The sequence below is a fragment of the Podarcis bocagei genome, assembly GCF_964188305.1.
Source record: "Podarcis bocagei genome assembly, chromosome: 2".
In the NCBI taxonomy this organism is placed as follows: domain Eukaryota; kingdom Metazoa; phylum Chordata; class Lepidosauria; order Squamata; family Lacertidae; genus Podarcis; species Podarcis bocagei.
The window spans coordinates 62,117,255-62,129,598 of NC_138126.1; the positions used below are offsets into that span (position 1 = coordinate 62,117,255).

The following is a 12,344-nucleotide window of genomic DNA, read 5'->3' on the forward strand; positions in this document are numbered from 1 at the left end:
GACAAAACAACATAACATATATTTGTAACGTATATGGAGAACGGTGCCTTGGTATTTGAAGGCTGCGACTCCAGGAATCTTTTATTGGTTTGACACTCAAAATAATTCCTTCCAGTAACGCAACCTTTGTACTACTTGTCAACTTCACTCTGACCTTTTTCTTTTTTTAAAAAATGGAGAAATAAATCTTTCTTTCATCACCGGGGAGGATTTAAGCAGATATCATTGTGCTTTGTTTCTCACATCTCCTAAACTGTAAAATCTTTAAGCCAGTAATGAGTATACAGCCTTGAATTATGCAAAGCAGAATGGAGCTCACTTACTGCACTCAACAGAGCACCCTCGAGATCAATGGGATTCTTCTCCTGCACTTTCTACAGCTTCTTTTCCAGTCTGAGCTTTCTATGTTATGGGAATATTGTGTGCTGGGAACCCAGAGGGGTCTAACGGAAGAGCACACTAGCCTCTGCGTTTGTAGTAAAGTACACTGGTTTATTTACTTGATATGTTTCTTTACAGAATGCAGAAAACACATTTTTAAAATAATTATATAAGGACATAAAAACACATCAGTGGTTGGTGAACACTTTTAATACAAGATTTTCTCCCACCATTACAGTGTCTAGTGGCATAAATAAACAGCACTGGTGCTTAGGGGGAAGGCGGCTGATGAGAATGCCATTGTTATTATTCTGTTCACTGCCCCTTCGCCTCCAGTTTCTATGGTGACAGGTAGGCCCAGGCCTGAAACCGTTTGCGCTTGCGCATGACCATTATAAAGTGGCATCAGTTGCTAGGGACAACGGCACTGTTTGGAAGGCCCTTCTAACTTGCAGCATTTGGGCTTAGCAGGCTGTGTGTGTTGATAACTTGGAGACATCTGAAATGCAGGCCTGCCAGTATAGATTTTGGCACTGTGCTGCCATGGTTGCTAGCTTGTGGGGGGAGGCATTCTTACAAACGTATTTCTAGTGTCTGTTCAAAAGCAGTCTGCCCTAAGTGGTGCCACTTAATCCCTTTCCCTTCAACCAGCTCTCCTGTGTGTGGAGCGGAATCCATCGCTTCTTCTCATCTGAGACACACACCAACTTTCAAGCACTGAAGGGATAGAGGAGAGGTGTGTGGTTGTTTTTTTAAGGGGAAAAAAACTTTGTGGGGCAAATCTATACCTGTCAAACTAGACAAAGGCTAAACCTGAAGCATTCTTTACAGTCACCCTCACTTCAACACAAACCCCTCCAGCCCACCTCAGGGGGCAGAAGCAGAGTGCAGAACTATATGGGGCCATAGTCAAATTAACAATTGTTTTAATAGACAAAATCCTATTCAAGTAGTCAAAAAAAGGCTTGATGGGAAATGCCACCCTAGCAAGTTCAGAGGTGAAGGCCATTTTAGCCATTCATCCACTAGTGTGTTAACTGGCCATGTCAGCACACCATCATACTTTGCAAAACAGTCAATATGGCTTAAAAGTGTCTGCTTTGTGTGCAAAGTCAGCCAGAGGCTGCCCAGCCCCCAGCCAGGGGATGGACTAATTATTGCAAAGGGCTTTTCCTCCCTCTAATGTACCAAAAATAGTCTCAAATGGACAAGAAAAATTAATAACTCATGCTTAAAATCATTTTGTTGAAAGGGGGGGAGAAAGGCATGGGGGTGACCTTGACAGTCACTCCAACTTCCCAGGAGAGACATGTGGAAGTTCATTTTTTTAAAAAGGCAAGAAACCTAGACATGGCTCTAATATTTAAAAACAATGACTATGAGAGACCAAAAAGAAAGGGGAAAAAACCCAAAATGAGCAAAGCAGTCAGTCCCGTTGAATTGATACTAAGAAGCTAAGCTCATACAAACTGCTGGCAGCATTACCATTTTTAATCACTTTTTTTTTAATAAAACAATTTGAGGCTGTATCAAAAATTTAGTAAAAAATTAGAGCTGAGAGTTCACTGATTTTCGCTATGAACTATTTCTGGCGCGCACATGTTTTTTATTTTATTTTGCCAACCGCCAGACAGCTACTATTGCGTCTGTGTGTGTGCAGAGGACAGCAGTGAGTGATCGGGGGGGAAGAGGGACTGTTCCAATACTGTGGTCCAGGAGGAGTCTTGATGTGAGGAAACTGCATTACACTACATAAAAATATTGCATGTTCACCAAAATATCTCAAGAGTGTTTCGAAAGCCAAAGGATGCCTTCCAGATGAAAAATCTCAGCACAGCACCATGACCCTTGCAGCCTGCAGCTACCACTGTTGGGGCCCCAGTTTCCGAAAGGCAGCAAATGCTGCTACATAGCTAGATTCAACCCTCTCTCTCTCGCTTCTTTTTTCTTTTTGGTAATTGCAAAGAGCTCTCCAAACTCCATCCCTTTTTCAGAAACCTACGGCTATCGGCCTGGCATCGGTCCAGCAATGGCAGGCTGGAGCAACAAGAGCTTGCAAAAAGGACCCCAGCTGATGACTGAACTGTATAATGTGTGAAAAAATAGGATTCCTTTGATTAAAAAAGACGGTCCCTCAGCCTGACTGGCATTGGAAACACCCCTGGAGCTTATTTGTAGTAAAGCATTTCCCCTCCCCCTCCCCATTCTATACATACAAGTTTAGGTAACAGCAATTAAATGTAAAAACTTAACATTGACCTCAGAAAGTCCTCCGGTTTTAATTTTTTAGGCTACGTTTCATGTTATGCCCTGTAGCTAGACACACGTGAAATAGAAAAAACAGTACAGTTAGTTTTAAAGGCAAACAGCAGAGACCCAGCGTGCCACCCCTAGCGCTGCCTGCATGTCCAGCCATTCTCCCTTTGCACAAGATGCTTCGAGACGCCTGCTGTCAGAAATACTTTTTGAGCCAAGTAGATCCCCCCCCCCTATGAATAAACAAAACAAAAGCTGTTAGGCAAAAATAAAATCAGTGTCCCGAAAATTCCACAAGCACTGTGGTGTAGCAAACGCATTCGGAGAGAGGGCCTGCCGGGACCGGGCTACGTTTGAGCTTATGTATGTTGGTTTCCTAATTGGTAACGGATTCGCAGGCCACCGACCCCTACAGACAACACTGGTGTGGAACTATAGGCCCCATCTCCGCAAGCGCCTCTTGTTCATTAAGGGGGGACGTAGGGAGGTGGAGACCTGTAGGGGGTCATGTTCTTCGGACGGGAGCCTTTGCCCTCCATGGGTGCTGTGAAGGGAGGGGGTGGCTGGTAGGGCGGTGCGTTGGGGTCTTCGTCTCGCAGTGGCGTGTACTCTCCTATGGTGTCTTGGTTGAGCGGGGTGGTTTCTGGCATATTCTGATTTGGGTACTCTGGGGGCGGGAGAGGGGCTTTCTCCTCCTGTAGAATCAGCGGCATGCTGGAGGAAGGGGGAGGCTTGGAGTCATCCAGCTCATCGGCAAAGATGATGGGCACTCCCTTCTTGATAAAGGTGGCTTGGTCTTCTATGGTGAGCTTGCCTTTTCTCTTCTTGCGATAGCAAATCATAGCGATGATCCCAGCAATCAGCAGGATTGCTGCCACCACCACAGCGGGGATGACCGTGTGGAGGTACACATCGTCTTCGCTGGTCTTTTCTGGATCCCGCGGAAGCACAACTGTAGGCGGCGCCGTTGTAGGAAGTCCTTCTCTATAGAAAGGAATAAACTGAATGCGTCCGCAGCTACCAGCACCAATAACGGAAATGTTCTTAGCCGGGAACTCTGGCGCTAAGGCATTCTTGAAAGCGTGGCTTGGCTTGCCAGAATTATCAGCAATTTTTCTGCTCATGGTGCGAATCATCTCTTTGGGGCATGGATCCAAAGGCAGAGTATTGTTTGTCCACTCAACTATAATGGAGCCGTTGACAATGTTTTCTATGGTAATAGTGCTACTGTTTCTGTCTCCGAGGGCAAAAGCCAACTTCTTCACCAACAAAATTTTCTTATGAATGTCATTGACAACTGTAGTATAGTCTCCCTCTAATGCGGCTTTAAATTTAACGGGAGGCACCTCGTCGGCTCCAAGACCATGGACAAATATTTCAAATGCATCCACTGTTGAAAGGCCCCCTTTGTCTGTGGCATGCATGAAAAATTCATGCCTGCCTGAGTGTGTGCGATTGGGTAGTCCATACATTAGCTGACTAGTGCTATTGAACTGCACCCACGAGTTTTCTTCCAATGGCTTCTCATTTTCTAGTTTCATGGTCAACTGCAGTTTATCAGTGGTGGTATCTTCCTTGTCATAGAAAGTGTCTGAAGGTATCTTGAGTTCAAAGTATGTGCCCACCCACGCATCAACCCTGTCAATGTGGTTTTTCAGTTCTGGTGGATCATTGGGCACACGGGGAGTTCCAACTGTAGTGGTGCGTATGCGAGTTGGTGGCGAAACTCTTTCTGGTGGAATGAAAGGCGATTTAGTAGTCCCGGGAGTCTTTGGAGGTCGAGGAATTTTGGTGGGTCTGGGAGTTCTTCGTGTCGTGCTTGTATCGGTGGTTGATGGTGTGGACGGTTTTGGCGTGGTTCTTTTTGGTTTCTTTGTTGTGGGCGGTGTAACTGCTGCAGTAGGTTCAACTTGCCCAGTCATTGTTGGCCGGATCTGGACAGGGGTAGTAGAAACTGCTTCTATCATTCTGGTTGGCTGAATTGGTCCAAGGGTTGGTGTCTGAACAATGGCACCTCTTGTTCTAATAGTAACTGTGGGTTTCCTAGGCAATGGAACAGGCTCTCTTACTGGAGGAGCTGTTGTTTCAGTGGGAGGTGCAATGGCTGGGGAAGTGGGTGTGGGAACAATTCTAATTGGCGGTTCTTGGAGGGCTGTTGTCGGAGGCCCAACAGCAGTCACAGGGGTTGGTGTAGCATTAATCTGCCGCCTTATTCTCTTTGGAAGATTAGGCTTCTTGTTTGCAATGTGCCAGCCAACCACGGGGTAGCCAAGATGAGCAGACATTGTACCTTCCTTAGCTGGAGATTCAACATTGCTTATGTTTGGGACACTATTCTGGCTCAAAGAACAGCCTAGTTTCCAAGATAGTAAGGCTCCATTTTCCACCACTTTCTTTGCGTTCCCTGGGCCAGCCATGAAGGCTGACATGTCAAAGAGTCTATTATTTACAACAGGAACCAATTTCATGTTATAAAGTTCCACTTCTGAGAAGGTTTTCATTCGGTTTAAAAGTTCAATCCTCTGCTTTGGTGTCATTTTTGTTAAGTCAGCATCCAAAATTACAGTCAAAATAGTGACTGGTTCCTCTGCGCTACACACAAACGGTGCTACTTCATTCACATCTTGTGAAGCCACCCGTACCGACTGAGGTTCATTATGATCTTCTGGGTGAACCTCAATGGAAAAGACATTGGTGGTTTGGGGCACGTAGCTTCCATTAGATACCAGATGCATTGAATTCACTGAGATATAATGAATGCCTTTATCTGTATCAAGCGGGAGACCTTCCAAGGTGCTACTCTCTGGTTCCCAATGCAACCAAGAAGGCAAAGTTTCTTTCCCAGCTTCGGTAATCTATGAAAGAGAAAGAAAGAAACAGTCACAGGTAGTTACAACATTCGTTAGAAATAATAATAATAATAATAATAATAATAATAATAATAATAATAATAATAATAATTTTTATTTATACCCCGCCCTCCCCAGCCAAGGCCGGGCTCAGTATAAGTATAACAGTAAACTCTGGTCTTTAAAGTTTGTGCAACAGGCGTTTAAGAACCCCTCCAGCAAGTACACATGGAATGTAAATCTTGAGAAGTAGCTCAACTTGACAGGTCAAAGAGATTGAAAACAACCAATTAATAAATTAAAACAGGATTGAAAACAGACACTCACTTGGTTGGGTACCAAAAGGTTTTTCCTAATAAAAAGAAAACACATAATTGAAACTCTTCAACTATCAAATTTAAAATGATCAAAGTGGTACTTAAGCCGTGCACTCAGTGTGTCTAGTGTGTTCCAATGTAGACAGAGGACCCTGATTTTTCACTGCTTCTTTACAGTATGCCTAGCCATTTGCATCAGGGCAACATGAGCAAACACAAAGTTCTACCAGAAAAGTGGAAAGATACGTACTGTGCCAAAGGGCCACCAGGAGCCAGAAAGAACAAACAAGAGTCCCCTTTTAAGGTTCCTGCTGGTGGTTCTGTTAGACCAACTTTATTGCTTCAAATATACATAATTGAAACACTCTAGAAAAAGTTTTTCAGAAACTTAAGGACACCAGTTAAGGATTCAAGTGTACTAAGGTCTCCTAAGACATTTGTATTCAGGAACAGAACACTTGATTATATACTTTCTCATAAGTAACTCTGTTGCATGACATGCGGCAGCGCTTAGCTCTCAGAGTCCAATTACATATATGAATGTATACTCAAAATCCTCTGGCCTACTTTAGGAAGTGGAAACTTAATGTACGAAAAAAAGCAAAAAAAAGCATTCCCATATGTCAAAAAGGATCTTATTAGAGGTCACTGCACCTAGTTCCTCCTCTTTGATTCCTGTTCCTTATTTCATCCATTTCCCCTCAATTATATAGCTTTCGGTTATAACTCTGTATTTCATGGTGTTGTGGATAGGAAGGAAGGAAGGAAGGAAAAGGGGCATGGATGAAACCTGCATACTTTTGTTGGTTTCATGGGTAGCCATGGGACCCAAAATATCAGTTAGCAGACTGTATGTTTACTGGGATCCTGCTTTTTCTATAGCCATTTGTTATCAGAGTAACTATCTGATAGCATGCCAAGCTGAGTTTTCCTTCTTCAGGATAGATGGAAAAGCTACATAAAATCTATTTCTGTGCGAATTCCTGTATGCTTTGAAACCAAGAGAGTCCCAGCAACCATCCTGCCCAGCAGGAGGAGGCACCATTTTGGTTCCATTTCAGGCAGCAAAACATTTTATGACTGCTCTATCTGTGATCTTTACAGTGCATGGTGCTCCTTCAGAATTAAAATAATATTTTAAAATAAGTAGTAATGTTGATTTGGTGTCTAGAAACTGTATCCAACAGTTGAAACAGAACAGGGTCATCTTGTTTTATTGAGGTTTGGTTTTTTTTTTTTTTGCATTCCAATGTATTTTTTTATTGGGGTTTTGTTTTTTGCATTACAAGGTATTCTGGGTCATGAGTAGAATCTGGGTCTTTCTAGGTATAGTTCCAAATGACTTTGCTGCAGTCTAGTGCACAGCTGTGATTAAGCTTTCAGAGTAAAAGACATTTTTGTTTCTCTAAAGGTCTGTAGAATTCATATATTTCATGATTTGCCAAAACTCAAATTTATACTCTGGATCCATTGCATATGTACTGTACCTCCCTCCTCTTAAAAAAAAAAGGAAGCAAAAGGGGAAACATAATAGGTGAACAGAAAAAAATAGGTGAACAAAAAAAAAAAAAAAATACTACTTCCATAACAGATAGATATCCCAATCCCAACTTGTTTCAGACTGTACAGTCATTTTCCGGGGAAATATTCAATGTAAAGAATAGTAACTCAGTTGTATCTGCCTTAAGATGGTTCTCATTTAACTAATGTGATACATGCAAACTGAGCCTAAATTATGAAAATACTCTCTCATTCTGGCAAATTGCAAGTATTGTTTAGCCCTCAGAACAGCTAAAGTTGAGGAAACAATTACATTTCAATATCAACAACATTATACAACACACAAACACATTTTACAAAAGGAACAATTAAATACTTTTTTTGGAGAAAAATTGCATGAATCACTACAATAGATAATGGTTTAGATTTAATTTAGATAGCTGATTGCAACCAGCAGCTTTGATTTTATTTTTGGTAAGTGGTGTGTTAACAAGGTAAGGTAAGAAAGAAAGAATACCACAGATAGGTGAATGGAAAAGTTCGTTTTCTCAGAAAACTTACAGTGCAATACTTTATGTGTCTACCCAGAAGAAAGCCATTTTCATTTTACTCTATAAACGCAGCCTGCAGCCTGAGTGTAACACTGTTGTCCCACTGACATCAATGGGAGAATTAAGCAAATGCTAAAATTCATGAGTTAAAAAATGTTTACTTCTGGCCAGATCATTCCCCGTTTTTCTACAAATACTGCCAACCACCTGGAGGTGCAAACATCTCAGTAAGCAAAATGCTATCTATGCTAGCTCCTTCTGTCTTGGGTCCTTGATATTAACAGCTTTCTCTTGAGTAGTTAAAAGTGTTTGTGAACATTCTGTGATATCACAGCAAGGCAGCCCCACTGAGAACATCTTCAGTCAGGGGATAGTATCTGCTAAGTGCTGAATATACTGCTCCCTTTTGAGGATTAATGTTTTTTTAAAAAATCCATTTTAAGAAATGCCTTTAAAATTATTATTGTTATTATTATTAACAATAATAACCATGGACTATTACCATGGATTTTTAAGTAAGGAGAAATTTCAAAGTGTATGCCCAATTCTAGAAATGTTTCAACCATGTGCCTTCCTCTTTTGTTCACTGCAGTCACTGGGTCACTAAATCAGTTCAACAAAGCAAGGAATGCAGAACAGAACTGCCCAAATTTTGCCACCTTAACATTCTTCAGCAAGAGTAAACTCCAGCTTGGCAGGATGACAGCCGAGACCAGCTGTCAGACAGTGTGAGCCACACCTTAAATTTAAGCCTCTTACCTTGTCAAGGTACCATATGTGGAACTGCTTATAGAATATTTCACAATTCCTTACTGCGACTTTAAACCTTACTGAGGTGATGCTTGTATTCAATTCTGTCAAAATCACATTGCCAACTGAAGAGACACAGTACTGGACAGATTTTAAATGGCTATCGTTTTAGAAACTAGGTGGAAGCATGAGAGGACACGAATTTGATATGCCTGACTCACAAGCAGACATGTAGTTAAGTCTCGAGGTGATACTGCATAGAAAGATTTTATACTTGGCATCTTTACAGCACTTTGAATATTTCAATAATATATGTGAAGCTTCTTAAGTTTTTACAGTGGGTACCAAAGGTAAGCCAGTATTGCTACTATCCACACTACTGTATTTTCTGTAATTATAAGTTCTTAAAATGTTTTACTGTTCTATTTTAAATTGTACCCTGCCCTGGGACCTTAGGGTAAAGGGCATGTTGTGGTGGTGGTGGTCAACAGCAGTGATCTGAGTGAGGCCAACTAGTGAATTGCCGAGGCAAAGTCTTCCCAGTGCATAGCTTACATCCTTAGATCTGAAACTCTCCATTGCCGCTGGAGCTCTACTCTGCCTTTTATCCGTGACAGACTTCGGGAAACAGAAGCAAGAAAGCCAATGAAAGCTGGCAGAGTGCCCTGTGGGCACTAAAGCTGAATACTAGGAGAATGAATCCCCCATGGTTTCCAAGTATTAACATTATCACTTGAGGGGTGCAAATGATTTTTTTTGGGGGGAAGCACTTTGGTACTAACTCAGCCCAATATAATAGTTAAGAACAAGAAAGGAACTATGATTTGCAGGTATCTAGTGTTACATGTGAACTGGATCAAAGACAGATACACACCTTCAATTTCTAATTGAATAATAAAGCCAATAAATAAATGACAACAAAAACAACAACATACTATTTCTGCTTCAGCTGATTAGTACTATTTTCAAGAAGTATTCAAATCTGAGGGACAAAGATGAGTAATATTTCCCGCATGATGCTAAACAGGAATGAAGCAACAGTATGTTGCTTCCCTCGTAAAGCTAAAGCAGCTTTGCAGAACTTCCTCACGCTAGAGTTCAGGAAATAAAGTTAACTCTAGCTTCTTTAAGTGCATTTCATACTATGTAGTATAGTATTACGACCTCTAACTTCAAAAAGGAGACATGCAGCCCAAAATTCTAACACCAGACCTTTATGACAACCACAAAGTACGTTTCCCTGCAGCATCCACACAAGCATGACTATAATATGTATAACTCTGGACAGAATATGAAACAAGCCAACCACTACCAGTGCAGTTTATGTAACTGAGCTCCAAAAGGCAAATGCAAGTAAAAAGAATACCAAGTATGGATTATGCACCAGACACTGTTTATGTATGGGAATGGTGCCCTTTTCAATAGGGCTTTCACTGCTCATCCTTGCCCCAAGAGTAGCAGATCACTGACAATTTATGCCTATTTAAATATATACAGATTTCAATTTCTTTTCTTTACTCCTTCCCCGATAATCAAAGAAGATGGGAGACAAAGCCAATTCTCAGATAGTGAAAAGTGCAAGATAACTTTCTAGCACCATAATTTTGCCAAAGTGTAAACCAGGGTTAGTTGTTCCATAATATCTTGCCAATGCTGCAGCTGTGAACTTAAGAAAACCCCTGCAGGATCAGACCAGCCACCCATCTACTTGTCACTCTGTGCTTCAGATGCATCTGTGTGTCAAGGGACTATTATTTTGTTAATGCCGATTTCCACAAACAAACAAATCCCATATACAGTAATTGCATCCTCACACATAGTAAACTTTGCAAGCAGTCAGACTATGGCTTTGACAGCCACAATATTTTTTACTAAGATTTCACATACAAATATAAACCCAAGAAACACTTTTCTAGTCATACCGCATATATTGGCCAGAATATGTAGTGGAATCTAGAAGAAATTCCATGGTTAAAGCCTCACTTCGGTGTGTACAGACAAGTGGCTACATTAATTCCTAAAAAGTGCATGGCTGTGTTTGTGATATTGCCTCCCCATGCTATCTTAGCAGAATAGAAAGATATTCAAGCCTAAGATGACTACAGATGGATAGATGAAAGAAGGCAGAAAGGGAAAAGAAGCTAAAAGGCAGAGAGTCAGGTCACTAAAACCTAGGCAGATTGCATGATTCTCAGATTATCATATCAAGACTCCTATACAGCTGGCTACTTTTAAGAAAGAACTTTTACCGCTAATTTTGTTTTTCTGAAAACTTATAGCTCTGAACACAAACAAATAAGGGTTTGTTTTTGAAGGATACAGTCCTCTCAAAACAAGAAAGGAGAGGCTTTGAAAAGCGTGTTATTTGCATATTTGAAAGCTATTGAAGAACTACCGTATTTTTTGCCCTATAGGACGCACTTTTCCCCCTCCAAAAATGAAGGGGAAATGTGTGTGCGTCCTATGGGGCGAATGCAGGCTTTCGCTGAAGCCTGGGGAGCGAGAGGGGTCGGTGCGCACCGACCCCTCTCGCTCTCCAGGCTTCGCACACCTCTCCGCAAGCAGCAGGAGCCCGGCGCTGGGCTCTCGCCGCTTGCGGGGAGTTGCCTGCATGCTGAAGCCTGCGCGCGCCGAGCTCAGCACGTCCAGGCTTCGCGCACCTCTCCGCAAGCAGCGGGAGCCGGCGCTGGGCTCCCATGGCTTGCAGAGAGCTGCCTGTTCTGGGGGCTGGGGTCGGGGGAAGCTCGGGCTTCCCCTGCCCCAGCCCCGCACCTGGGGGAAAAAAAATAACCCCCCCCCCAAAAAAAAACTAGGTGCGCCTTATGGGACGGTGCGTCCTATAAGGCGAAAAATACGGTAACTGAAAAATTGCAATGTTCACCATGCAAGAGAATCAGGTTAGTCAGTTACACCAGAAAAAGCCAAGCATTTTTGTCTCTCTCAGTCACCATTCTGCTTTCATCCATTCAGTTGTCTAGTGAAGTCACCAAACTTACATCTTCCTCCTCAAGACATTGTTTCTGCCACTCACTGAAATGACATGCAGACAAACTTTCAACTGTTAACAAGCATATTGCCTCCCTGCTTTTGATTGCATAAAAAGCCCTAGATACAGTAAGCAACAAGACTTAGGGAATCTATTATACCAGCTTTGGAACAGCAGCATTGGCTACAGCCCTATCCAAGCACAATTCAAAGTAGACATCCCCAGAGACCATCCTCTTGAGCATGAGATATTCAGAAATGCCTCGGCGACCCGACTCCATATTCCCTGCCAAGTGAAGTAAGGGAAGTGGTAACCTGAGACACTCAAACCTTGTTACGGAGGTCCCTTCCAAGAGAGGTTTGCTTGGTGCTGCCTTTTTATTTTTGGCACCAAGTGCATACTTTAAGAAGGTCTGGGCAAGGGATATTGTAAGAAACCTTTCATATATTTTGTTCTGATTTACTGGTTTTACTGCTCAAGTGACTGCTATTTTTATTGATCTAGGTTTGTATTGGCTTCATGTAAGCTACATGTAAGGGATGCGGGTGGCGCTGTGGTCTAAACCACTGAGCCTCTTGGGCTTGCCAGTCAGAAGGCTGGCAGTTCAAATCCGCACAACGGGGTGAGCTCCTGTTGCTCTGTCCCAGCTCGTGCCTACCTAGCAGTTTGAAAGCATGCCATTGCAAGTAGATAAATAGGTACCACTGTGGCAGGAAGGTAAACGGCGTTTCCGTGCACTCTGGCTTCCATCATG

The 12,344-nt window shown here is 42.4% G+C and overlaps 1 protein-coding gene across 2 annotated transcripts in view; it reads right to left on the reverse strand.

Moving 5' to 3' along the window:
- Positions 1-471: 471 nt before the first annotated feature.
- Positions 472-12,344, reverse strand: part of DAG1 (dystroglycan 1) — a 71,527-nt gene continuing 59,654 nt past the window's right edge. For both annotated transcript variants that reach the window (XM_081185832.1, XM_081185833.1), the window contains exon 3: positions 472-5,492. In XM_081185832.1, the coding sequence (XP_081041958.1) occupies positions 3,105-5,492 (2,388 nt within the window). In that variant the 3' untranslated portion in view covers positions 472-3,104. The remainder of the gene's footprint in view (positions 5,493-12,344) is intronic.